The sequence below is a fragment of the Microcebus murinus genome, chromosome 20 (assembly GCF_040939455.1).
Source record: "Microcebus murinus isolate Inina chromosome 20, M.murinus_Inina_mat1.0, whole genome shotgun sequence".
NCBI classification, from domain to species: domain Eukaryota; kingdom Metazoa; phylum Chordata; class Mammalia; order Primates; family Cheirogaleidae; genus Microcebus; species Microcebus murinus.
The window spans coordinates 11,980,854-12,008,677 of NC_134123.1; the positions used below are offsets into that span (position 1 = coordinate 11,980,854).

The 27,824-nt window shown below is 43.5% G+C and overlaps 1 protein-coding gene across 2 annotated transcripts; it reads left to right on the plus strand.

The window, feature by feature from the left end:
* The first annotated feature begins 1,041 nt into the window (after positions 1–1,041).
* On the plus strand, positions 1,042–27,773 carry CFAP263 (cilia and flagella associated protein 263). Of its 2 annotated transcripts, XM_012743981.3 has the most exons (9): positions 1,042–1,293; positions 3,621–3,747; positions 4,582–4,743; positions 8,082–8,237; positions 9,053–9,133; positions 11,900–12,055; positions 16,729–16,836; positions 26,108–26,263; positions 27,620–27,773. In XM_012743981.3, exons 1-9 carry the CDS (start codon positions 1,169–1,171, stop codon positions 27,704–27,706), a joined length of 1,158 nt encoding a protein of 385 aa, XP_012599435.1. In that variant the 5' UTR covers positions 1,042–1,168; the 3' UTR covers positions 27,707–27,773. The 2 variants fall into 2 exon arrangements, with proteins under 2 accessions (XP_012599435.1, XP_012599436.1); XM_012743982.3 differs by lacking the exon at positions 16,729–16,836.
* Positions 27,774–27,824: the final 51 nt, after the last annotated feature.

Genomic DNA, 27,824 nt, shown 5'->3' on the forward strand with positions numbered 1-27,824 from the left:
TCATCTCCAGTATTTCCACTATGGCCCCAGACTTGTATATATACCCTAAGCAGCCAAACAAAAGCCTTCCTTCAGACTCTAGTGACTGCCTGTTGATGTTAATGCACGTCCCTTACAGGGGAAGGGGGCTGACACCCAGCCCAAGCAGTTTATCACAGCTTGCTTTCTAACCTCATCCAGTGCCCACCCTCTCTAAGAGAAGTTTGTCCATTCTACCCTCTGTGCTCTTCTACCCAATGGGGAACAGACAGAAAGCTTCCCTTTTGCCCACTGATCCTTGCCATGTCACATGTCAGAGTAAAAGTTAACAGCATGGACTTTGGGTTCTGCTAGAGCTTGAGTCCAATCCTGTGTGGAATGGAATCTAAACTACTCTATTCCTTGGTTTCCTGGTCTGTAAGATGAGGACAATACAGATTTCATGTGCCTGTTTTTAGGGTTTAATGAGTTGATCACTGTGAAGTGCAGCTGAGACACGATGTTACTACTCTCATCAACCCATGTTGCAACAGCTTGTTTAGGGGCAGTTCCCCTCATTTAACTGGAAGCTCCTTAGGAGCTACAGTGGTTTTTTCCATACATACACTCAAGATACTAAGGACATAGTAGATATCCAGTGCTTATTTAGGGATGTCTCCTATAGAATCAGCCACATTTTTTTTTCTTCTGGAACTACAGGATGTTGATATCTGAAAGAAACTGCAGTTAGCATGTATAAAGCTCCAGGTGGTGAACAGAGCAGGCGCCTCACATTGAGGTAGGGAAAGGAAGATACTCGGATAAATTGTATTAAGTTTCTGGGCCTCAGTTCCTTGTTTGGAGAATGGAGAGAATAATAGATACTACTAGAAGGTTGTTGCAAGGACTTTAATAACATGCGTAACACGGTGCCGAGGACAAAGTAAGTGCTAAGCAAACAGTAGCTGCAGTATAGAAAGTGAACACTTAGGTGTGTCTGAGTTAAGGCTGGCAACTTCGCTCAGGTCTACGCGGAAATACGCTGCGTGAGCGCTGGGCGGGGCCGCCGGAAGCCCCGCCCCCACGCGTCTGGTCGTCTGGGCAACGCCTGGTTCCGGTAGCTAGATCGCGGCCTGAGTGACAGCGTGGCAGCTAGCACCCGGTGCTCCAGAGGACACTCGGCATTGTCAAGGGCCACTCCGGCAGAGTGATGAGTGATGATGACAACGAGAGCGAAAGCAAGAGCGAGAGCGTCAGCGTCCACACCGAGTCCCAGGCGGGGGAGGAGAACGAGCTGCCTGTTATCCAGCTGTGCGGGCTGGTGGAGGAGCTCAGGTACCCGCCTGGAGGCCGCCCCCTCCGCCCCCATCCTGGCCACTCCGCCAGTCCCGCCAGTCCCCGGTGGCCTCAGACCTTGGGTCCCGCATGGAGAAGATCCAAGCCCGCACTGGACATGGGGGGAACTTGTCTTTGCCTTTTTACCTCTGGGTTTCCACCACCACCGAGCTGACAAGCTGATGATGGAGCCAGAATGCGGTGCAGGGGCGAGGCTGGTGGAGCGGTGGTGGGAAGCCCAGAGGGAAATGTTAGGACTTCAGCCTGGCGGGGCTGTCTGGTGCTAGGTGGTGTGCCCAGCCTCTCCCTGGTCCTGCAGCGGCAGGTTGGACCAGGTCATTTCTAAGCCCCTTTCCAATGCTAAGATTCTATGATAAAACGAATATGCCCGCAGAATGGAAAGGTATTTTGAGATTATTTTAGTATGAGGCCACATGTGCCTGAACCAGGGTGTGACATGGAGATGGACAGTAAAGAATGGCTGGCCCAATAGTCTGCATTTTTTAGGAGTCTGTTTTATATCTGCTATAGCAAGTAAATTGGATATCAAGATTCCACCATGTAGTTAAGATTAATGGTACAACCTATTGATCTCATACACAATACACTGGCTCTAGCAGCTGAAAAAGATGTTATTTCTATACATCTATAAGTAGTTTTAGGTCAGAATTGAGGCATTGTTGCTAACAGCTACCATTTTTGAGTGTTTATTATATCCCATGCATTTTACATATGTGACCTTATATAATGGCACCAGCAACCCTAGAAGGTGGGTAAGGAAACAAAGACACAGAGGTTCAGTGACTTCCCTAAATTCACACAGCTGGTCAGTGGTAGTGCTGGGATTCAGACTCAAGTGTGACTCCTGGAACAGACTACACCTGGAACATGATATGTGCTGAAAAAGCAAGATACTTTGGTATATTGTGCTTTCTATTTAGCCTTTTCCACTAGTCTTAAAATACAGCCAAACAGGCCGGGCGCAGTAGCTCACGGCTGTAATCCTAGCACTCTGGGAGGCCGAGGCGGGTGGATTGCTCAAGGTCAGGAGTTCAAAACCAGCCTGAGCAAGAGTGAGACCCCATCTCTACTATAAATAGAAAGAAATTAATTGACCAACTAAATATATATATATAAATAAATAAAATTAGCCGGGACATGGTGGTGCATGCCTGTAGTCCCAGCTACTCGGGAGTTTGAGGCAGGAGTTTGAGCTCAGGAGTTTGAGGTTGCTGTGAGCTTAGCTGACACCATGGCACTCTAGCCTGGGCAACAAAAGTGAGACTCTGTCTCAAAAAAAAAAAAAAAAATACAGCCAAACAGGAATTAGCTCAATAATATATGAAAACATCAAAGCCATTCTCTCTCTCATACACACACACACACACGCACACACACGCACACACACGTGTATATGAGAAGTTAAGAAGTTAAAAAGGTCATAATCTTGGCATATCCAGGATAAACTAGGTTTGTAATCTCTAGTTGTTTAAAAACCATTTGCCCACAGTTTATAATAAACTTCCGGTGGATACTTTCATCTACTGAGAGCTAGAAATAAAAGATCTGAAACATATCAACCAAAGGAAACATCTGACGATTGTGTGTATAACTTCAAGAATATAGTAATTCAGAAGGGATTTCACAAATGGGTTAGATGATACTTGAAAACTGTAACAACAATTTTCAGTATAACACCAGTGCTCTGAATTTTGTGGCTCATGAAACATATTAATAAAAATGTCAAAGGTCAAGCGAGGTGGCTCACGCCTATAATCCTAGCATTTTGGGAGGCCAAGGTGGGCGAATCACTCAAGGTCAGGAGTTTGAAACCAGCCTGAGCTAGAGCAAGACCCCGTCTCTACTAAAAATAGAAAGAAAATTAATTGGCCGACTAAAATATATAGAAAAAATTAGCCAGGCATGGTGGCGCATGCCTGTAGTCCCAGCTACTCGGGAGGCTGAGGCAGAAGGAATACTTGAGCCCAGGAGTTTGAGGTTGCTGTGAGCTAGGCTGACACCATGGCACTCTAGCCTGGGCAACAGAGTGAGACTCTGTATCAAAAAAAAAAAAAAAAAAAAAAAGTCAAATACTTAAATAGCACTTACTATGCACCAGGCACTGTCCTGAAGTCTTTGCATTCCTTATTGGAACCCTAAAAGGTAGGTTCTATTATTATTCCAATTTTATAGATGAGAAAACTAAAGCTCCAAGTGGCTAAAGTGTCTTGCAGGAGGTCACATGTGGCTTATAAGTGTTAAATACTAGTTATTTGGGGTTTAAGCTCCTATTGCTAGAACTTACTCAGTTACCCTCTGTCTTGCAGCTATGGAAACTCTGCTCTCAAAATTGAGACAGAGATGTTTGAAAAATATTACATTAAACTGGAGCCCAGGGAGCACCGACCTTCACGAGTATTAGAAATTAAAATAGCAGCAGCAGACTATGTACAGGTACACAATGGACATCTAGAAAATTATATTTTTGTTTGTCCCCTTAAAAGCAAGTGGTATTTGTGTATTTGCCTTTGATGTACCCTCTTTGGCCAAGTGGCCAAGTGACTTTTTCCCTGTTCTACTTTGGATTCTTCCTTCTCCTCTAAGGTTTCTTTTTCAAGCGAGTGTGAAGGGAATGGGGTTCAATTAATAATAGATCGACTCTCCCAGAATACCTTAGTTTATTTGAAAGAATTCCCTTAAATTGTGGCTCAACTGTTTACAAGGCCCAGCCAGCTGACTAAGGGGAGACGTAGGCCTGGTGTGGGTCCTTGTCTCAAAGGGCTTATCCACATAGGTCCACGCTTTGGGGGCCAGACAAGCCCATCTTCAGGCCTGTGCATTCCCTGTACCTCCTCACTTGTGACCTTGGCCTTAAATGCATAGAAAAATCTGATGTTTTTTGTTTGTCTATTTTGCTGAACACTGCCCCTAGATGCAATTTCTCTTCTGTGTTCAGTTTGGGAAGCACTGGGCTTCCCCTTGACATTGATTTGAGTGCTGGTCTCCAGCAGGTTCACTGCCTTTTCACCATGGAGCCATTTTTCCTTTATTTATTTTTAGTTCATTATAACACAAGCCTTGGAAGTGTTAGCACAGGGCCTTAGGGTGACTTGTGAAATGACCATCACTTCAGGCCTAGCAGCCAGCATCCTTTCCCCATGAGCTTATTGTCCCTGGCTGTCCTTAGGGTGATTTCTAGCAGGTCCGAGGGATCATTTTGATGCTCCCCTTGGGCTGCTATATTACCAAGTCCTCTTTGACAATCGCTTTGTTTTTCCTGGGTTGCAGTTCCGGGGCAGGCGTAAATCCAAATCTCGCACAGGCTTGGACCGTATGGTAGGCCTCACTGTTGACCAAAAGCTCGAGCTTGCACAAAAGGAGCTGGAAGACATGAAGGATGAATTAAGGCACATGAGGGCAAATGCTGAACGGGATCTACAGCACCATGAGGTATACCTTACGCCTTTCTCTCAGCATGGGCCGTCCTACTGGGGCTCCCCACTTCCGCCTAACCAAGATGTACCTATAGTGTGTTGGTGTAATTGTTGGTCTTTTGGAAGAAACATGGATGAGGCAAATTGAGGGCCTGCCTTTAAGGACCTTCTCACCTGCTTTAAAAATATTTAAAACTTTTTTTTTAACACAAGATTTCAAACAAACATAGAGAGGCTAGCACAACAAACTCCTGCTACTCAACACCCAGATGCAGTAATTATCAACATATGGCCACTCATGTTTCGTCAGAATCCCAGCCAACTTTCCCTTCATCCCACTGTGTTATTAGGAAGTGAATCCTAGGCATATCATTTATCTGTAAATATTTCAGTGTATGTCTCTAAGATATAGATTCTTTGAAAAAACAACCACATGCAGTGAACTATGATTATGCCACTGTACCCTACCCAGGGTGACAGAGTGAGACTCTGTCTCAAAAACCACAAAAACACTAAATGCCTGTAAAAATTTACAATAATTCCTTAATAATACAAGGGATTTGAGGTTTAAGTCAGTGAATTGGGTAAAAAATACCCAAGTCCCTGTTTATATTCAGTATGCATGCCCATGGTCCATGTCCTGTTGGAGACCTACTAGTACATAGCATGTCTTAGTCCAGGGGTCCTTAAACTTTTTAAACAGGGGGCCAGTTCACTGTCCCTCAGACCGTTGGAGGGCCGGACTATAGTTTTTTTTAAAAAAAAAACTATGGACAAATTCCTATGCACACTGCACATATCTTATTTTGAAGTAAAAATAACAAAACGGGAACAAATTGTCCTTGGTGGGCCACGGGCCGTAGTTTGAGGACCCCTGTAATGAGTCTAACACAGTTTCCTCCAGTGGAGAAACATCACTGTTAAGTCAGTTACCCATGGGATGAAGTTGTTCTCTTGCATTTGAGAGCCATGTTGTATAAAAAATAGATACTTCTGTTCTATTTCTACGTTTTTCTATTTTTTTGTTTCTAAATGTGGGCACACACAGAATCACATCTCTGGAGAGACGTGAGTGGACTCATGTCTCCCATTGATAGAGCTATCTGTATCACATAAACCAATCCCTCCCTCCCTTTCTCCTGCCATTCTCCCCTCCCACTTCTTTCCTCTCTCTTTCCAAACATGTATTGTTGAATTCTAGCCAGTTAAAGGAGCTTAGGATGTGGTAGCATTGCCTTGACCTGCTAGATTGTGTGTTGTAAATGTCCAGTGCAGAGAGAGATCAGTATGGGCTACAGTGGCCAAAAAGACTTTGTTGAGGAGGTGGGGCTTCACGTGGGACTTGACATGACCTCGAAGAATGATGGCATTTGTTTAAGGCATAGGGAAAGAAGGGCAATCTAGGTAAGGAGAATGACATGAGCAAGGAAGCAGAGGTAGTCGTGAGCTTGGCACGATCATGACATTGAGGAGGCCAGTGTGATTAGAGAAGAAGGTGCTTTGGAGGTTGTATTGGGAAGTCAAGTTGAGTAGGGCAATGAGACCTTGAGAACCAGGCAGAGGAGTTTATCTTTGATGTCTTAGAAAGCTGGACCCCATTGAGGATAACTCAGCAGGAAGGCAACGTGTTGAAGGCAGCATTTCAGGTGGATTGATGTTCTGGCAAAAAGAGATGATGGGCTGGGAAGAGGCTGTAGCTCAAGGCCAGCCAGTGAAGATGGTTTTGCTTCTGAGTGCCATGGAAAAAGCCTGAACTGGGATGATTTGCGGTGTGGCTACAGATACCTTCCCATTTTCTTCTTTAAAATGGTGTGTGTTTTCTTGCCGGGTGCGGTGGCTCACGCCTGTAATCCTAGCTCTCTGGGAGGCTGAGGAGGGCGGATTGCTCAAGGTCAGGAGTTCACTACCAGCCTGAGCAAGATCAAGACCCTGTCTCTACTATAAATAGAAAGAAATTGGCCAACTAATATATATGGAAAAAACTAGCTGGGCATGGTGGCGCATGCCTGTAGTCCCAGCTACTTGGGAGGCTGAGGCAGCAGGATTGCTTGAGCCCAGGAGTTTGAAGTTGCTGTGAGCTAGGCTGATGCCACGGCACTCTAGCCCGGGCAACAGAGTGAGACTCTGTCTCAAAAAAAAAAAAAAAAAAAAAAAAAAAAAAAAAAAATATATATATATATATATATATATATATATATATATATATATATATAGTGTGTGTTTTCTTATTTCAAGGCAATCTGTGTTTGTTGTAGGACAGTTTAGCTACAAGAAGATCTGAAAACATCTGCAATGATACCCCTGGGAAGTAGTTACTGTTGACTCTTGCATTTATCTCCTTATATAATGTAGATAATTTTCTATGTATATACAAATGTCTTATAAAAAGATATATGATATTATTTTGTAAGCTATATTTTTCACTTAACACGGTGAAATTGTCTCTCCATGTCAATACATATATTCATTTTATAACATTGTTTTTTTTTGTTTTTGGAGAAGGGGGTCTCTCTATATTGTCCAGGCTGGAGTGCAGTGGCCATTCACTACAGCCTTGAACTTCTGGGCTCAAGTGATCCTCCTGCCTCAGCTTCCTGAGCAGTTGGGAGTCCAGGTGCATGCCACCATGCCTAGCTTTATAACATCTTTTTTAAAAGTAGTAGAAGTATATAATAAGAGTGCTTGTTTATCTCCCCACTAATCCATCTCTCTAGATGTAACTGGTTCATGTTTTGACGTATATCCTTCCAGATATGTTTAATATAATTTTTAATGGATAGCAATGCCTGAGATCCTGCTTTTGTTTGTTTGCTTTCTTTTTTCTTTGAGACAGAGTCTCACTCTGTTGCCCAGGCTAGAGTGCCATGGTGTCAGCTTAGCTCACAGCAACCTCAAACTCCTAGGCTCAAGTGATCCTCCTGCCTCAGCCTCCCGAGTAGCTGGGACTACAGGCATGTGCCACCATGCCCGGCTAATTTTTTTTTCTATATATATTAGTTGGCCAATTAATTTATTTCTATTTATAGTAGAGACGGGGTCTTGCTCTTGCTCAGGCTGGTTTCGAACTCCTGACCTCGAGCAATCCACCCGCCTCAGCCTCCCAGAGTGCTAGGACTACAGGTATGAGCCACTGCGCCCGGCCTGCTCTTTTTTTATGGATACTATTTTTTGAGGAATACTTTTTAATAATCATAATCATATGGTCAAGTTTGTATCTTAAGTATATCTTTCTAAGACTAAGAAGAAACGTCCTGTATTAGGACACAAAGAAGCCTGGGAACTTAGGTTTCCTTAGAGGATATATCCTCGAGGATTTCTGGAAACTCTCTTTTCTCTTTGTGCTGACTCCCCCAGGCTATCATCGAGGAAGCTGACATTCGATGGTCTGATGTTCAGAAGGAAGTGCGCGAGTTTGAGAAAGATATTCTAAAAACCATATCCAAGAAGAAAGGGAGTATTTTGGCCACTCAGAAAGTGATGAAGTATATTGAAGACACAAACCGCCGGAGGGTGAGTTGGCAGGCTATTAGCACTTAGAAAGGGGGAGTAGATTCTTACCAGGGTGACACAGAATTGTCCACGTGAGGCAGCCTAATTCCACTTGGTCCACCATACGTGTTGCCCACGTATGCAGACTTTTTGCATCCCTAAAATTGTATGTGTATGTACATGTTTGAAAATGTATGCTTAGCAAGGCTAAAATCAACCAGGCAGGATGCATATTAATATTATCGCAGATCAACTTCTTTTTTATTGTTGTTATTTGTTTTAAGATCTGGTGTATATTTTTGAGAAAGGAGTGAGGCTGGGTCTGGTGACTATGTGGAATGGGCAGGTGAATCTCAAGCTCTTTGAGTTCCCATATAAGGAGATAGACCTTGGGCCGGCCTGGGAAAGGAAGGAGAATTTGGGGGGTACTCCATTCCCAGAGATATAAATATGTCAAGTTTTGGATCCTGGAGACAGGTTACTAACCCTATCGTGTTAAGAGTAATAAAAATTATGTAAATTACCATGAGAATAAAAGGCCAAAGAATCATAAGATCATTTTGTCAGGAAAGGCCCCTACAGTAGCATACACCCAAATAATCTTGAACTTGAAGCAGTATAAGATATACATGGAGCAGACCCAGTTTCCTTTCTTGATCATGAGTGAAATGTCCTAGCAGCACCAGCTTGGGTGGAAGTAAAAGAATTTGAAATAAGTAAGTGAATATTAGGGCTCAACTTTTGGTTTGCAGCCTTAGACCTACCAATTTTTCAAACCAATAGGGAAAAAGAAGATAAACAGATTAAATGGATTAAAATATGCCTTTATTTTACAGGATGCTATGAAGGACAAATTACGTTTGAAAAATATTTCTCTCAAAGTTCAGAGGAAGAAAATGCTTTTACAATTGAGACAGGTATGTGACTTCTTTCTTTCTCTTTCTTTGTTTCTTACTTTCTTCTTATGGTAGGCCGAGCAATGTCCCCCCTCCCCCACAAAGATTCTCACATCCTAATCCCTGGAATCTATGAATATGTTACCTCATATGGCAAAAGTACTTTGCAGATGCGATCAATTGAAGGAGCATGAGATGGGGAGATGCTCTTGGATTACCTGGGTGGGCCCAGTGTGATCCCCCTGTTTATGGGAGGGAGCCAGGAAGAAGAGAAGAGATGATAACAAAAGCAGAGATTAGAGCGATGAGCTTTTGCGACAGAGGAAGGCGGCCATGAATCCAAGAATGTGGGCAGCCTCTAGAAGCTAGAAGTGGCAAGGAAACAGATTTTCCCTGAGAGCATCGGAAGGAATGAAGCCTTGGCAACATCCTGATGTTAGCCCCCAAACCATTTCAGACTTCTGACCTCCAGAACTGTAAGATAAATTTGTGTTATTTTAAGCCACTAGGTTTGTGGTAATTTGTTGCAGCAGCAATATAGGAAACAAATACAGTTGCTATGCAGACAGATAAGGGGTTTTCTGTAGATAGAGTTGGCTCGAATTAAAAAAACCCTCATGACATACTTGTTGACCTTCAGGGGGAACGTGGCCTGGGTGGCACAGTGGGACTGTGCTTCGGTGAGTCTTTGGCTGGCTGACCCTAATGGCTCCTGATTAGAGGCGGATGTGACTCAGGGCCTCTAGAATGTGATACGTGGCTGTGTCCTTTCCCAGCTCAATATTTTTGTTATGAACTTGAACATGGGCACTGATGGCATGCACATCAAAGGTGGCCACTGTATGACCCAAAATTGGGCGGGAGAACTAACATGTCAGGGGACTATTTGCTTGATCGACTTCAGGTCCAGAAAGACCTCCAACAAGCTGGGACAGCTTGAACAACATGAAGAGACTCAAGACAAATGAAAGATCCCCGACTTGGGTACCCCCAAAATATCTGCACAGGCTTAGCCATAGAGTACCTGATAACATCTGCTCAGCTGGTGGCGATGTTATGGCCTACCAGGGATCCTCAAACTATGGCCCACAGGCCACATGCGGCCCACCGAAGACAATTTGTTCCATTTTGTTTTTTTACTTCAAAATAAGATATGTGTCCTACATGAGTCTCTCGGACATGAGAAAAATAGAAATAAAAAAGAAGTAAAAAAATAAATAAATAAAAATGAGATATGTGCAGTGTGCATAGGAATTTGTTCATAGTTTTTTTTTTTTTTTTTTTTTTTAAGACTATAGTCCAGCCCTCCAACCATCTGAAGGACGGTGAACTGGCCTCCTGTTTAAAAAGTTTGAGGGGCCGGGCGTGGTGGCTCACACCTGTAATCCTAGCACTCTGGGAGGCCGAGGCGGGTGGATTGCTCAAGGTCAGGAGTTCGAAACCAGCCTGAGCAAGAGCGAGACCCCGTCTCTACTATAAATAGAAATAAATTAATTGGCCAACTAATATATATAGAAAAAAAAATTAACCGGGCATGGTGGCACATGCCTGTAGTCCCAGCTACTCGGGAGGCTGAGGCAGCAGGATTGCTTGAGTCCAGGAGTTTGAGGTTGCTGTGAGCTAGGCTGATGCCACGGCACTCACTCTAGCCTGGGCAACAAAGTGAGACTCTGTCTCAAAAAAAAAATTAAAAAAACCCAAAAAGTTTGAGGACCCCTGGCTAGGCTGTACTGATAGAAATACAGCGCCCACACCAAGAAAGGGGTGTCCTTGGTCTGCTCTGTCTGAGCAGGGTCAACCTGGAGTGTTGCATCCCAGTGTGAGCTCCACACTTGAAAGAATTGGTAAACCAGAGTTCACGGAGGAGTGTGAGCCCGATGGCAAGGGGGAGTGCTCAGGGCTGCCGCGGGAAGAGAGGACACGCTAGTGGGCAGCAGCGTGTACGTGTAACTGTATACAGGGACAACAGTATCAAGGACCATGGAGCTAAAGCTGCCAGAGGCTCACCGAGAGAGAGATTACCCACAGGTATAGAAAACAGGTTGAGAGCATTGGAGCTGGAGGATGGGTCGTATGGACTTAAGGAAATTACAGTTTTGTTTTATTTTTTTTTTTTTCCATCCTAGCTTGTCCTATACAGTTTTGTTTTAGAAAGGGGAAGATGAGACGCATCTCAGCAGGTAGCATAATATGTGTAGAGCAGGGTGTGGGAGCAGCAGCAGTCCCCGATTTGGGCTGTTGCCTGCCACAAATATCAGATGGCATAGACCTGGCAGTCCAGGAAGGAATCGAAAACGCTAATAGATCCATGGTGCAGAAATGTCATATGATCAAAGGAGGGGGGATTCATGGGCTGCTTTTCTTGGGTTTTCCAGGTTAAAAACAACTTTTAAATGGCCTGATTCTTACTCTTCCTTCATAGCCCTCTTTACGCGCCACCGGCTGTGGGAAGCCTTCCCTGACTTGGCCTTTCATCCTCCCCTGGCCCAGCCAAGGGGCTTCTGTGCACCCTCCACCCCCTGCCCATCCCAGAGCACCATGCTGATGAGTCAGTACCTGGGCCTGTTTGGGAACCTTCATCTGTTCTCCTCGAGGCTAGGGAACATTGTGTTTACTCAAATCTCTATTCCCAGTGCCTAGCACCATGCCCGGCACCAAGCAGATGCCCAATGCTTGTTTGTGGAATGACGGAATGACCTGCAAAGTTTTACTAAGAGTTTAGAAACGTGAGCCATACGTTCAGAATCACAGCTGAAGGTCCCATCTTTTCTTCTTTCCGAGCCATAGAAAGAAGAGGGGGGTGAGGTCCTCCACGAAGTTGATTTTCAGCAGCTAAAGATGGAGAATGCTCAATTTATGGAGACGATTGAAGGAAGGAATCAAGAACTGATCCAACTAAAGCTGGTGTCTGGGAACACCCTGCAAGTCCTCAACACCTACAAAGTAAGGCCATCCCTTATGCCTAGGGCTTCCCTAGGCTTCCTGCACCCACCTTTCTGGCCACAGGGAGGTTCCTGTGTACGCAGCAGTTTCACACAGCCTTAGATGTCTCCTGCTGTCCTGCTGCTGCCTGATTTCTTCACTCACCAAAGCCATGCCTCCTAACATTCCCCAAATGCTGCCACAACCCTGGCTATGCATGAGAACCACCTGGGAGCTTTCTCTTTCTTAAAAAAATATACCAATGGCTGGTCCCACCCTAATTGAATTAGAAGGTGAGGGTCTCACATCTCGTTCTGTTGTTGTTTTTAATTCCCCACATGATTTTTATGCATGGTGAGTTTTGAGAACTAATCACACTTAGGCCCTGTTTAATTTAGGCATGTAATAAAGCACTTCCCACCATAAAACCCTGCAAAGGGGCCAGGTGTGGTGGCTCATGCCAGTAATCCTGGCACTCTGGGAGGCCTTTGAGGTGGGAGGATCACTGGAGCTCAGGAGTTTGAGACCAGCCTGAGCAAGAGCAAGACCCTGTCTCTACAAAAAATAGAAAAAATTAGCCAGGTGTGGTGGCATGTGCCTGTAGTCCCAGCTAGTCTGGAGGCTGAGGCAAGAGGATCAGTTGAGCCCAGGAGTTTGAGGTTGCTGTGAGCTAGGCTGATGCCATGGCACTCTAGCCTAGGCAACAGAGCAAGACTCTGTCTCAGAAAAAAAAAAAAAAGAAAACCCTGCTAAGGAAAAAGTCTTAGCTATAAATCAAAAAACTGCTAAATAATTTATCATCCAGATGGAACCCTTTTGGGAGAGAAGAAAGGCATTAGTAAGTAAACAAGGCCTATAGCCATGAACAGGGCCTATCCGAAGCAGACCAGGCCATCTGGTCACCCAGCTAGTGACCATCTAATGCAGTGGCCAGCATACTGCAGGCCAGTGTATCCCGTCTACTGGTCTGTGAGCCAAGAATGATTTTTGCAGAATAATGTTCACAACCAATTTGATAATAGCTAGAGAACACTAACTTTGAAAACAAATTAAGCAAAATTGGTTTCTCCTCCAGAAAGTCTATTCTTCTCATTAGTGGACCTGTATTCCAAAATATTGTACTCAATTATTATATTTTGAATTTAATCAATGAAACACTTGTGGAAATTTGGTTTTTTTCTCTCTTATTAATATAAATAACTACATAGTATCCACAGTTTTGTCTCTGGGTCTGTAAAGCCTAAATTATTTATTATCTGGTCCTTTACAGAAGTTTGCTGACCTAGTGCCCAGGTGGCAGCGGTGGCTATGAGCGTAGGTAGCTCACAGGTGGGCTTTCTTTTGCCCCCACAATTTAAAAATGTGAATGTGGATTATTTAGACCAGGTTTATGTTTGTTCAACATGTTCCTTTTACAAATGAAAAAAACTGAGGCTGAAAGATGCAGACTATTTGCCAAATTCAAGCAACAAGTTAGTGACAGAGCTGGGACTCCTAGTCCAGTGTGCCCCCCACTCAACCACTTTCCCCTGGTATAAAGTATGTAGAAAATACTGTACTGGCATTCTGAAATTTGTATGTCATAAACATCCAACAGATCATCCGCTTTTAGCTTATCTCATCAGTATTTAGCTTGTTCGATCACTGTATTTCGAGATGAAGGCAATTCCTGTGATTTCCAGGCCCCAGTTGCCTAGAGAGTGGGTAGTACGTAGTTAGATCACATTGGACCTTGATCTTATATTGCAGAATCAATTAAATAGCACAGGCCTGTCTGGTCTCGTGAGTAAAAGCCAAGGGTTTTGGAAGTAGAGCTACTGGTTTGTTTATAAAATGAAACCCAGGTTGCAGGGCCTGAGCTCTTTAGGATGGGTCTACATTGCTTGCATCAGCGGCACAGGCCACAGTGGGCGGAATGAGAGCCAATCCGTGTCTCAATTCTCAGGTCTCCTGGGGGAAACGGAGGCAAAACAACTGTGAGTTGTGGAGTCAGACCTCACCTGGGTTTGAATGGCGGCTGTGCTGGGGGATGGGCTTCATCTGGGCAAGATTCATCACCTCTCAGAGGCCAAGCTTTTGTGTCTTGCCGCCAGGATGGAGCTCTGTCTAGCCTGTGCTGTGTCCCCCGCACCCAGGACAGTGCCTGGCTGAAGCAGATGCTCAGCCAGTGCTGTGGAACGAGCTGCTGGCAGTTCGGTGTTGGGGGGAGGGGGCGGGGGCAGACCACTTCAATGTAACCATCAAACACCCAAGCGTGAGAGGCCTTGTTAGCAACATGGGGAATAACTTTCCTCTGGTACCCACAGTCTCTGTACCCACAGTATGGCAGGCACGGGGCTAAGTGCTAGGGGGACACGGTCTCTTCTCTTCCGTGAGTTTCATTTGTGAACCTGAGTCAAGGTGGCACCTTTTTCTCTGACTTTATGCCCTCAAGCTCTGCCTGGTGGAGTGTGGTAGAATATAAGCATTTGACTGCAGCTGGGATGAGTCACCCCTGACTGACTGTAAACTAGTGGCCTGGTGCCTTGTGGTAGGTAGAACTCTTAGACCTCCCGAGACTCGCTGCCCCCCTGGTGTATACCCCAGCCAGGATTGTGAGTGCGATGGGTTCTGCTATTAGGTTCTGTTCTGCTCTATGATTAGGTTATATTATCTGGCACAGTTGACCTTAAGATAGGGAGCTTACCCACGGGGACCTGACCTGATCATACAGGCCTTTTGAAAACATAGAGTTTCTCTGGAAGAGGATGTCAGAGATGGGAAGCACACAGGGAATTTGCTGGGTGGGAAGTTCTCCTTTGCTGGCTTGAAGACAGAGGGGCCACTTGGAAGGGAACTGAGAGGGGCCCCTAGGAGCTGAGAGCAACCTCCTGCTGACAGCCAGGAAGAAAACAGGGACCTTGGTCCTACGACTTCAGGGAAATGCATTCTGCCAACAAGCAGTGAGCTTGGAAGAGGACCCTGAGATCCTGACAAGAACCACAGCCCCGGCACACACCTTGATTTCAGCCCGGTGGGACTGTGGGCAGGGAGTCTAGCCACACTGTGCCCAGCCTCCTGGCCTATAGAAACACGAGATAAGGAACGGTGTCGCTTTAAGCCACAGAGTTCGTGGTAATTTGTTGTGCAGCAGTGGAAAGCGGATGCATGCCTTTTCAGAAGTGGCCTCCTCCAGCGACTGAAGGCTTGACTCAGCATCCCAAAGTAAGCTCTTATCACAGGTTGTGATGGCCCTGCCCCACAGAGCCAGCGATGCCCTTGTAGTTCCATTCCTACCTGCCCAGCCTCCCCCACCCACAGCTGACCCCCCTCAATCTGGTCTCTTATTCATTTTTGCTTTCCTAAGCATTGCAACTTCCCTGCAGCATGGAGCAGGAAGTGAGCCTTAAAGAAGTGAGGGCTATAGAGGAGTGGGGAGGGGAATGGACCTGGGTGCCTGAAGGTCCCCCAGGCAGGTGGCTCCATGCTCTTCTGCTACATCTAAGTTTTGACACTCTGGGGCAATGCCCTTGCATCCTCTTACTTCTCCCTTCACTTTGACTGGTGGCCCTGTGGCTTCTCACCCACTCTCCCAGCTCCTGTTAGACCCTCCTTTCCCAGCTGCTTTCCTTAGTTTGGAACGTTCTCTCTTTCCTCTTCACCTGCACATATTGATTCCACCTTCCAGCCCTCCTTCCAGCATTTCTTCTGCAGGAAAACCTCTTCTCACTGTCCTGGCATTCTTACAGCTTGGCACAGTTGCAGTTTTGCATTTCTTCTTGCAGTTATTTGATGGCCTCCCCACCTGTGCCCAGGCTGTGAGCTGGCCCCCTTGTGGCAGGGCCTCGGTTGCTTTGCTGACCAGGGCCTGGTGCAGGGTGAGTGGGTCCTCAGGGTTTGTTGAGTGAGCCCCCTGAAATCACTGGCTCCTTTCCTGGGCCCACTCCTCAGCGAAGCAGAACATATCTCAACTCCTCTGGCTGACTCTAACCCACTGGGAGAGAGGGGTCCAAAGGGAGCCAGTCTGACAAGCAGGGGCCTGCAGGAGCTGGTGCAGGGCAAATGCTGCAATGGGAATCTGCCAGGCAGCTCCTGCACGATTCTTCCGATGCCAGCAGGCCCAGCCTCATTAGGCAAGGGAGACAGTGGTGGGGCCTATGGGCTGTGGAACCATGCTGCCTGGGCTCAATTCCCAGCTCACCCTTGTCTCTGTGAGCTGGGGAAAATCATTTCACATCCGTAAAGGTCACTAGGCAAAGCAGTAGCACCCATCTCTTGGGGAGTATTCCTCCCCCTCCATCCACGTAGTCATGGCAACTGTTTTTTGAGTGTTTTGCATGTGCCAGGTGCTGTGCTCAGCATGCTACCCAGATGTCTCTTGTAAGCCTCTCCACAACCCTGCAAGGTGATTGGATCAAGTTTAGAGAGGTTCTGGGACTTGCTCACAGTTTCTCTTAGTAAGTAGTGGGGCAGGATTTGGGTCCAGGTGTGTCTGACCGCTCTGCCTCTCCAGCTGAAGGCGAGACCCTGAGGTCCTCTCCTCCCCTGCCTGATCTCAGACACCAAGATTCTGAAAATCTAGGCAACCGTGAGAAGGGCAGTCTGAAGTTCCTGGATGGTCCTGCTTTTCTCCTACTTAGCAAAGAGCTGTCTGCCCTTCCCGCCGTTCTAAGAGGTCATCTTAGCTCAAGCCTTGATGTGTTGTTATATTTCAGAGCAGGCTTCAGCGAGCAATGGAAATACACTACAATCTGGACAAGGAGATCTTGCTGAGAAATGAGCTACTTGGAAAAATCGAAAAAGAAACCCTACAAGTAGAGGAGGTAGGAGAGGGCAAAACATGCCATGTCTGGTATCTGTCTCCTGTCTTCAAGGACTTGAATCTACCAAGATTCAAGCCACCTTGGTTGTGTACCTAGAAAAGTCTAGACCATAAAAATCAAAATAGCCATCAAAGCAGAAAGTGGCATCTGGAGACCCGTGTTGCATTTCACAGCTGGGTTGGGTTCTAGAGTCAGCTCGTAAGAAAAATTTCATAGAGTCCAAATGATACTTGAGAATTCCTGAAAGTATAATATTCAAAGTTTTGTATCTATAACCCCATAAAGAATGTATGGTGCATATAGTAACTACTATAATATGAGAAAAAGTACACAGGCCAAAATAGAATGTTTTATGTAAAGGAGAGAGAGTGTGTGTGAGCTCTTGAAACACAGAACTCACCTGGTGCAGCGGATGCTCAGGCCGTGAATTTCCATAACTGAGATGCACGTAGGATGTGATGCAAAGAGAACTTTTTTTTGAAGGGTGGAGAAGAAAGAGCACCGGACTCGTGGTCAGAAGACCCATCATTGTTTTGGTGCTGCCAGTTTCTAGCCTGGAGCAAGCCTTTTCATAGGCAGGACTGTTTCCACATCTGTAGGACAGAGGTGACAACCCTTGTTATGGGGACTAGATAGGACAACATGCAGTGATGCTTTGTCAGCCTCTAAAGCCATCCCCATAATTATTAGTGTCATTGTCTTGAATGGGCCTGAAGTGTCCCCATCAATGTGTGTGGTGCCAAACCTGCCTACGATGGCCAAAAAGCCATAGGATTACTATGTCTGCCTCAGATTTATCATGGCTTCCACTTCATATCCTGGATAGAGAATCAGTACCTTCTGCAAAAAAACCAGTCTCAGTACAGAGTGGCAGGCAATAGTTATTAGATTATAAGTAAAAGTTAAAATAGATTTTTAAAAGCCTGTACTGCTTAGTATAAAATAGTTTTCCTGTTAACTTTTAAAAGACAGCTTTATTGGGATATAATTCATATACCATATAATCACCCATTTGAAGTATACAGTTCCATGGTTTATAGCAGTGGTCCCCAACCTTTTTGGCACCAGGGACTGGTTTCACGAAGATAATTTTTTCATGGTTGGGGGGTGGCGGAGCTCTGTGGCCCAGTCCCTAACAGGTCATGGATCAGTACCGGTCTGCAGCCCAGGGGTTGGGGACCACAGGTTTATAGTATTAATATAGTCACACAGTTGTGTAACCATCAGCCCAATGTTTCCCTGTTAGAAATCCTTCTCCATTCCCCACCTCTCCTGGCCCCCACCCTCCTGCCCTAGCCAGCCAGTAATCTACTTTCTGTCTCTATGGACTTGCCTATTCTGGACAGTTCATATAAAGGGGATAATATAATATGTACTCTTTCATGACTGGCTCCTTTAACTAGAAATAATATTTTTAAGGCTTATGTTGTAGCATGTATCTGTACTTTGTTTCTTTTTATGGCTGAATAATATTCCATTATGTGGCTAAACCACATTGTATTTATCCATTCAGTAGTTGATGGACATCTGGGTTTCCACTTTTTGGGTATTTTGAATAATGCTGATGTGAACATTCTTATACAAGTTTTTTCCTATGGATCTATGTTTTCTTTTCTCTTGGACATATACCTAAAATTGGAATTGTGGGTTATATATGATAATTCTAGGCTTAACATTTAGAGAGACTGCCAAACTGTTTTGCAAAGTGGCTACACCATTTTAAATTCCCACCAAAAATGTATGAGGGTTCCATTTTGTGTGCATCTCTGCCAACAGTTGTTATTAATGTTTTTCCTTCATGGCCTTCTTAGTTGGTATAAAGTGGTATCTTGCTGAAGTTTTTATTTGAATTTCCTTAATGACATTGAGCATCTTTTTATATTTATTGGCCACTTGTCTATCTTTATTGGAGAAATGTATATTCATGTCCTTTGCTCAGTTTATAATTGGGTTGTTTATTTTTTTAACTTACCCATTGTAAGTTGAAAATGTCATAAGCCAAAAATGTATTTAATATACCTAACCTAAACATCAGAGCTTAGCCTAGCTCAGAACATTTATATTAGCCTACAGTTAGGCAAAAATCATCTTACACAAGTCTATTTTATCATAAAGTATTGAATATTTCATGTAATTTATTGAATACTGTACTGAAAGTGAAAACCAGAATGATTGTATGGGTACTCCAAGGACAGTTTCTACTGAATGCATATTGTTTTTTCACCATCATAAAGTCAAAAAAATCATAAGTTGAACCATTGTAAGTAAAGTACCATCTCTATATGATTTGTAAATATTTTCTCCCATTCTGTGGGTTTCTTTCTCTTTCTTTTTAAAAAAATTTTTTAAAAATTATTATTATTTTTTGAGACAGAGTCTTACTCTATTGCCTGGGCTCTATTGCCGTGGCGTCAGCCTAGCTCTCAGCAACCTCAAACTCCTGGACTCAAGTGATCCTCCTGCCTCAGCGTCCCGAGTAGCTGGGACTACAGGCATGCACCACCATGCCTGGCTAATTTTTTCTATATATTTTTAGTTAGCCAATTAATTTCTTTCTATTTTTAGTAGAGACGGGGTCTCACTCTTGCTCAGGCTGGTTTTGAACTCCTGACCTCAAGCAATCCTTCCGCCTCAGCCTCCCAGAGTGCTAGGATTGATTATAGGCGTGAGCCACTGCACCGGGCCTCTTTCTCTTTCCTGATGGTATTTGTAGCACCGAAGTGTTTAATTTTGATGTAGTCCAGTTTATTTTTTCCTTTTGTGCTTATACTTTTGGTATCCTATCTAAGAAACCACTGCTTAACCCAATATCATGAAGATGTAGTCCTATGTCTTTCTTTAAGAGTTTTATAGTTAAAGCTGTTATATTACATTTATGATAGGTTTATGATCCATTTTGAGTTAATTTTTAAAGTGGTGGGAGCAAGGGGTCCAAAAACTGAAAGAAAAAAGGAGATAAAATATGTTCATAGTTTGTTGTATTAACATTTTTATTTACCATTTGTAGTTCTGTTTCTTCTCGTGGATTGCAGTTACTATCATCTGGTGTTATTTGCTTATGCAAATACACTTTGTTTCAGTCTGCCTCTTTTGTGCTATTACTTTCAAATATATTACATTTTTATATGTTATAGTCCCCCAAATATAATTATAAATGTATTGTTTTATGAACTTGCTTTAAACCAGTTAAGAGAAGAAATTATACTGTCTTTTATGATGACCTACATAATTACCTTTCTTTGCACTGTTTTTTTTTTTTTTTCATGTGGATTCTGAATTATTGTCTGGCATCACTTTTTTTCTGCCTGGACAACTTCCTTAGTATTTCTTGTAAGGCAGATCTGCTAGCAAGGAATTCTCTAGGTTTTTGTTCATCTGGGAATGTATTTTTCCTTCATTAAAAAAAAAATACACTTTAGACTTACAGGAAAATTGTGAAGATAGTACAGAATTCTTATATACCCCATACCTAGTTTCCCCTATTTTTACTTCTTAAATTAGTATGTTTACTACAATTAATGAACCGGTATTGATACATTATTATTCACTGAAGTCTATACTTTACTCACATTTTCTTAGTTTTTACCTAATGTCCTTTAACTGTTCCAGGATCCCATCCAGGATATCCATTTAGTGTCCTCTCTCCTTAAGCACCTCTTGGTTGTGACAGTTTCTCAGAATTTCCTTGTTGTTGATGATCTTGGCAGTTTTGAGGAGTACCGGCCAGGTATTTTGTAGAATGTTTCTCTGTCGGGATCTGTCTGATGTTTTTCTCGTGATTATACTGGGGTTTGTGTGTTTTGGGGAGGAAGACTATGGAAGTGAAGTACTATTTTCATCACATCACATCAAGGGAGCATACTGTCAACATGACTTGTCACTATCGATGTTACTCTTGATCACCTACATGAGAGGGTATTTTCCTGGTTTCTCCACTTTGAAGTTACTCTCCCTCCTTTTCATACTATACTCTTTGGAAGGAAGTCATTACATATAGCACATACTTAAGGAGTGGGGAGTTATGTTCCACATAAATTATTTGGAATTCTTCTGCATGAGAGATTTGTCTACTTTTATGCATTTATTTATTTTTAAAATCATTTATTCATCTCACTTTAAACTCATAGATATTTATTTTATATTTTGGATTATAATCTCATAGAGCCATGTGTCATTTAATAATGAGAATATATTCTGAGAAATGCATTTTCAGGCAGTTTTATTGTATGAACATCATAGAGCATACTTACACAACCCTAGATGGTATAGCCTACTACACACCTAGACTACATGGTAAAGCCTATTGCTCCTAGCTTACAAACCTGTACAGCATGTTACTGAATACTGTAGGCAATTGTAACACAATGGTATTTGTGCATCTAAACATAGAAAAGGTATGTAAAAATACAATATTATTATAATCTCATAGGACCACTATCTCATATGCAATCCACTGTTGACTGAAATTTTGCTATGCAATGTGTGATTATATTATTAATACATTATTTATTTTGTTGCTCAAATTGTTCCAGGTTGGCCTTTTGGAGTTTTTTTTTTTTTTTTTTTTTTTTTTTTTTTTTTTTTTTTGAGACAGTCTCACTTTGTTGCCCAGGCTAGAGTGAGTGCTGTGGCATCAGCCTAGCTCACAGCAACCTCAATTTCCTGGGCTCAAGCAATCCTTCTGCCTCAGCCTCCCGAGTAGCTGGGACTATAGGCATGCACCACCATGCCTGGCTAATTTTTTTTTTTTTTGTATATATATTTTTAGTTGGTCAATTAATTTCTTTCTATTTTTAGTAGAGACGGGGTCTCGGTCAGGCTGGTTTCAAACTCCTGACCTCGAGCAATCCGCCTGCTTCGGCCTCCCAGAGTGCTAGGATTACAGGTGTGAGCCACCACACCCGGCCAATTGGGAGTTTTTTAGTTGATTTTTGTGTCCCTTCACCTATCCCTGTCTTTGTGGGTTGTTTTTTTTTTATTTCTTGAGCCTTTCCTTTCTGGCACTTATATACTTTCTGCCCCAGTCCTAGAATCACCCATTTCTACAAGGAGTCTTGGTTCCTTTTATTTGAGAATGACATTAGAAACCAAGATTTGAGTGTGCTCATTTCTTGCTTTCATTTTTGAAAGATTGTTTTGCTGGATATAATATTCTTGGGTGACAGGTTTTTTTCCTTCTTCTGGCACTTAGAATATGTCATTTCACTGCCTTCTGGCCTCCACTGTTTCTGATGAGAAACAGCTGCTAATCTGGTTGGGCTTTCCTCGTATCTGATGAATTGTTTTCTCTTATTACTTTCAATGTTTTCTCTTTGCATTGTCATTCAACATTTTGAATATGATGTGTTTGGGTGTGGATTTCTTTGTATTTCTCCTACTTGGCATTTGTTGCATTTTTTGGATGTGGAGCTTAATGAATGGTTTTCATCAAATTTGGGAAAATTTCAACCATATATCTGAATATTTTTCTCCATTCTCTTTCCTGTCTGTTAGTCCCATTACATATATGTTGGTACACTTAATGGTATTCCACATATTTCTGAGACTGATTTTTCTTTGTTCTTTTTTCTCTCTGTTCTTCATACATCATCATGTCTACCAAGCTATCTATCTTCTGCTTTCTTAAATCTACTGTTGATCCCCTCTAGTGAATTTTTCATTTTGGTCATCATATTGAAAAGATTTTCCATTTTTAAAAATAATTTCTGGCCGGGTGTGGTGGTTCACGCCTGTAATCCTAGCACTCCGGGAGGCCGAGGCAGGTAGATCGTTTGAGCTCAGGAGTTTGAGATCAGCCTGAGCAAGAGCAAGACCCTGTCTCTACTAAAAAAAAAAAAATAAAATAAATAAAAATTAAAAAAATAGAAAGAAATTAGCTGACAACTAAAAATATATATAAAAAGTTAGCCAGGCATGGTGGTACATGCTTGCAGTCCCAGCTACTCAGGAGGCTGAGGCAGGAGGATTGCTTGAGCCCAGGAGTTTGAGGTTGCCATGAGTTAGGCCGACACCACGGCCCTTTAGCCCAGGCAACAGAGTGAGACTCTGTCTCAAAAAATAATAATAATAATTTCTACCTCTTTATTGATATTATCTACTTGATGAGACGTTATCATCATGTATTCTTTTAATTCTTTAAACATGGCTTTCTTTGTTTCTTTGAATAGTTCCTCTGAAGACTTTTTGCTAAGTCCACCATCTGGATTCCCTCAAAGCCAGTCTATGTTGCCTGCTTTTCTCCCTGTGTGGGTCACACTTTCCTATTTCTTTGCCTATCTTGTAATTTTTGTTGAAAGCTATGTATTTTAGATAATATATTATACCAACTCTCAATATTGTTCCCCCCGCCCCTTTCTTGGGCTTGTCTTTGTTTTTGCTTATTGCTTGTTTAGTGACTTGGCTCAGCTAGATAAGCAAAATCTATGTCCCCTGCTGTCAGTAGCCAGTGACTTTGCTCCTCAGAGGGCACAGCCTTGGTCATGGATACAATCTCCCTGACAACCAGGGGTGATTGTTGTTTCAGCTGAGTTCTCTTTGACTTTTCATCTTCTTGCTGAGCTTCTGGCTGATCTATTGGCATCACACCCTGCTGTTAGCCTCCATTAATTGCTAGCTGATTGCTCTATTGCCTTCAACAACACCCTGGGACATTGTTTCACATTCTGATCGAATTAAAGTCTAGTCTCTTGGCAGGGGCAAGGTGTTGCCAGTCTTTGAGGCTTGCTTCAACCCTAGAAGGCCTCTTCTTGGTCTCTTTCTCTGGTTCTGTTAAACATCTAGCTGGTCTATTGTTTTGCTTGTTGCTGCTAATATCATAGAAATACTAACCTCCTCTAAATTGCTCACCCCAGAGATCTCCGTTGTTTCCCACAAAGTTCTTAGGCATGAACTCCTCACCCAACTCTGTTTCAAATTAAGTCAGGCCCCTTAGGCAGCATTCCAGAGCTCTCTGATTGACAGCCTCTCCCCTGGGCAAAACTTTTGCACCTGTGCCTTGGAACTAGATGTGGTAACAGTGGGCCACCATTCTGGTAGTGACATCTTTGCTCTACAGGTGGGGTGCTGGGTGGGGATTGCAGTCCCTGGTCTTTGCAGCATGTCCCTAACAGCTGTAGGCCTTCAGTTTTAATGTCTCAGTTCTTGCTACTTCATTATATTTTATCTTAGGTATTCTGTAAGCAACATCCTGACAAGAATATGCATTGATGGTTCTGAGCACATCGTTGGGTCTTCCCACAGTTACATGTTTACTCTAGATAGGAGATTTTCACTGAACACTTGACACATTTTTATTGCCTTCTGAAAATGAGTTAATTAATATGGTTTGTTTTATAGTGAATTAAAACAGTGCTGCTTAAACTGGGAGGTGCAAACCAATCACCTGGGTATCTTGTTAGCATGCAGATTTTAGTTGGTTAGGTCTGGAGTACCCAGAAAATCTGTATTTACAACTAGCTCCCAAGTGATGCCAATGCCACAGATTGTACTTTGTGAAGCAAGGAATTAAAATATATTACCTTAGCAAGATTCACCATTGTAAAAATGTTAGTGCTCTTTAAGTTGATCTGCGAAACAATGATAGTCCAATTAAAATACTAAAGAGAGTTTTTTTGTTTGTGTTTTTAAGGATCTAAATAAACTGACTCAGGCAGGGCGCAGTGGCTCACGCCTGTAATACTAGTACTCTGGGAGGCCAAGGTGGGAGGATCGCTTAAGCTCAGGAGTTCCAGACCAGCCTGAGCAAGAGTGAGACCCCGTCTCTACTATAAATACAAAGAAATTAGCCAAACAACTAAAAGTAGAAAAATTTAGCTGGGCATGGCGGTGCATGTCTGTAGTCCCAGCTACTCAGGAGGCTGAGGCAGGAGGATCGCTTGAGCCCAGGAATTTGAGATTGCCGTGAGCTAGGCTGATGTCATGGCACTCTACCCAGGGCAAGAGAGTGAGACTCTGTCTCAAAAAAATAAAATAAACAAACTGACTCAAAAATTCATTTGGAAAAATAAATAAAAATATCCCCCAAATTCTTAATAAGTAAATGAGGGGATTAGCCCTATCAGATTCTGAAATATGTTATAAAGTTGCAATATTTAAAATGATATTAATAGACTGGAACATCAAAGGAAAAAATATAAAGTCCTGTAACAAGCTCTGATATAGATCATATATGATATGTACATGATCAAGTATCTAATAAAGTTCTGATATTTATTTTTTAGTTTAAAATAAAGGTAATTAAGGGACAGCCAGATTATTGAATTAATGATGTGGGATAACTGGGTAGCCATTTAGAAAAAATTAAGTTGGAACTATGTCTTACACTAAAAGTAATTGAGGTGTATCAGAGATTTAAATGTAATTATAAAACCATTAAAGTCCTAAAATAAATAGAAAATTTTTATATAACCTTGGAATGAGGATGGCTTTCAAAATATTATATAAAATCTAGAAATCATTAACGCAGTAATAAAGAAGACATGTAAATGTCTTCTTTAATTGTCTTCTTTATTTAAAGAAGTGTGGTGGCATGTGCCTGTAGTTCCAGCTGCTTAGTAGGCTGCGGCAGGGGGATCACTTGAGCCCAGGAGTTGTAGGCAGCAGTGAGCTCTGGTAATGCCACTGCACTCTATCCCAGGTGACAGAGTGAGACCCTGCCTCAAAAAGAAAAAGAAAAACAAAAAAACCCAGAAGGAAGGAGGGGGAAGGTAAGGGAATTGGGAGGGGGAAAGGGGAAAGGAGTGAAAAAAAACAAGATTTTTTTTTTGAGACAGGATCTCTCTCTGTCGCCCCAGCTAGAATGCAGTGGCATCATCATAAGGTCACTGCAACCTCAAACTCCTGAGCTCAAGGAATCCTCCTGCCTCAGCCTCCCAAGTAGCTGGTACTCCATACAGGTTGGTGCCACCACGCCCGGAGAGTTTTTCTAGTTTTTGTAGAGATGGGGTCTTGCTATGTTGCCCAGGCTGCTGTAGAACTCCTGGCCTCAAGCCATCCTCCCATATCAGCCTCTCAAAATGCTGGGATTACAGGCATGACCCACTGCACCCAGCAAAAGACTTTTACGCTGTACTTAGTGTTCCTGAACTGGATTAAACATCACGATCCGTAAAAAATCAGAATCTTGTGGTTCCCCTCCCACCCCTTTGAAAATGTAAACATTATTTTTAGAACTATATTGAAACTGTGGGGAGAGATGGCAGGGGCTGTGAGTCCTCCCTCACAGCAGGAGCTGCCAGGGGTCCCTGCGTCTAATCGATCTTCTCCCACCCAGGACCGGGCCAAAGCCGAGGGTCTGAACAAGAAGTTGCGCAGGCAGCTGGCTGAGTTCCGGGCGCCGCATGTGATGGTGTACCTCCAGGAGAAGATCTTAAACGTAGACCTGGAGAAGAGCATCAAGATGTGGGAAAGGAAAGTGGAGATTGCAGAGGTGAGCCGCAGAGAATCCCAAGATGGGGAGCCCTCGACGTTTTTTGTTTGGGATTTTGCTTTTTGGGTTAAGAATACAGATATCTGGACAGGTTATGTCTATGAGAAATCTCAGAAGTTGCCTCAACTATTAAACCAAAATGATTTTCTTGGTTTTTTTTTTTGGTTTTTTTTTTTGAGACAGAGTCTCACTTTTGTTGCCCTGGCTAGAGTGAGTGCCGTGGCGTCAGCCTAGCTCACAGCAACCTCAAACTCCTGGGCTCAAGCGATCCTCCTGCCTCAGCCTCCCAAGTAGCTGGGACTACAGGCATGCACTACCATGCCCAGCTAATTTTTTGTATATATATTTTTAGTTGGTCAATTAATTTTTTTCTATTTTTAGTAGAGACGGGGTCTCGCTCAGGATGGTTTCGAACTCCCAACCTCGAGCAATCCGCCCGCCTCGGCCTCCCAGAGTGCTAGGATTACAGGCGTGAGCCACTGCGCCCGGCCCAAAATGATTTTCTTTAGAGCTCCTTTTTCATCGTTGGGGACAGAGTCTTTTCAGTTTTCAGGGAGAGACACTGTCATAAATAATGTGTTTTCAGTTGCTTGTTTTCTTAATGAATGCTAGAAGCTTCTGAACCCCTCCAAGCCATTGGTAGTGTAGTGATTGCTACTTTATACATGGAGAAGCCAGGTGTTTTTTTTTTAAAGATGAGATAATAATGGATTTTTAATATCACTTAGAACCTGATACCATGCACCCACATACCGTAGTTGCCATGGGGCTTTTTGCCTTTAACTAACCCTGTAGCCTTTGAATATGATACTCTTGCTCCCTGTGAGCTATGGAAGAGAAACAGGCAACGTGAAAACAATATACTGGTGTCAGCAAAAAGGCAAGCACTGCGGCTGCCAGGACCAGGTTGTGAACCGAGGTCCCTAAGACATCGCTAGAGCAGCTCAGAAACCCAGTCGGGTCGGTTGGGAAACTGGGAGCTTGGCGTTTTCACATCTGGACCCCCGGCTCTGTTTCCCAGTTACTTTCTCCTGCTTCTCCTGTGGCCACTTGGTGGCAGGAAGTAAATCAGGACCCAAACATGGGCCCATCAAATCTAGAGCTGAGAACTAACAAAGAATTGCAGCAGGAACCTGCAACTTCTCACTTCACTGGACAGAAACATGCTCTTTTGGAGAATATTCTGGGTGGTTTCTGCCCCTTGGCCGCCCCTGCACAGCAGTGCACACCCACGTGGCCCCATGCAGGGTCGTCTGGACCATCAGCAGGGCTGGATGAGGCTGCATTCTGCATAGTTACAATCAGCTTTTCCCAAGTGACCTTCTCTCCCCCTTCCCCCTTTTTCCTTTTTTGCAGATGTCCTTAAAAGGCTACCGCAAGACCTGGAATAAAATGAAAACAACTAACGAGCAGCTGCAGGCAGTCTGCCCCCCCTCCTGGTAAATAGCCAGAGGCAGGCCGAGGCTTGCAGACCAAGATGTGATCCATTAAAGTAATCAGCTCCTTTCTAGTCTTGGGGTCCTCTCGCTGTTCCCTGTGCTGGCTGGTGTCCCCAACTCCC

Excerpts from the sequence above, each read along its gene's own strand:
- CFAP263 (XM_012743981.3), top strand. The coding sequence starts at position 1,169 with ATGAGTGATGATGACAACGAGAGCGAAAGCAAGAGCGAGAGCGTCAGC. Across the intron at positions 4,744-8,081 it reads GGGATCTACAGCACCATGAG|GCTATCATCGAGGAAGCTGA; the intron begins GTATACCTTACG and ends TGACTCCCCCAG. Across the intron at positions 8,238-9,052 it reads AAGACACAAACCGCCGGAGG|GATGCTATGAAGGACAAATT; the intron begins GTGAGTTGGCAG and ends TTTATTTTACAG.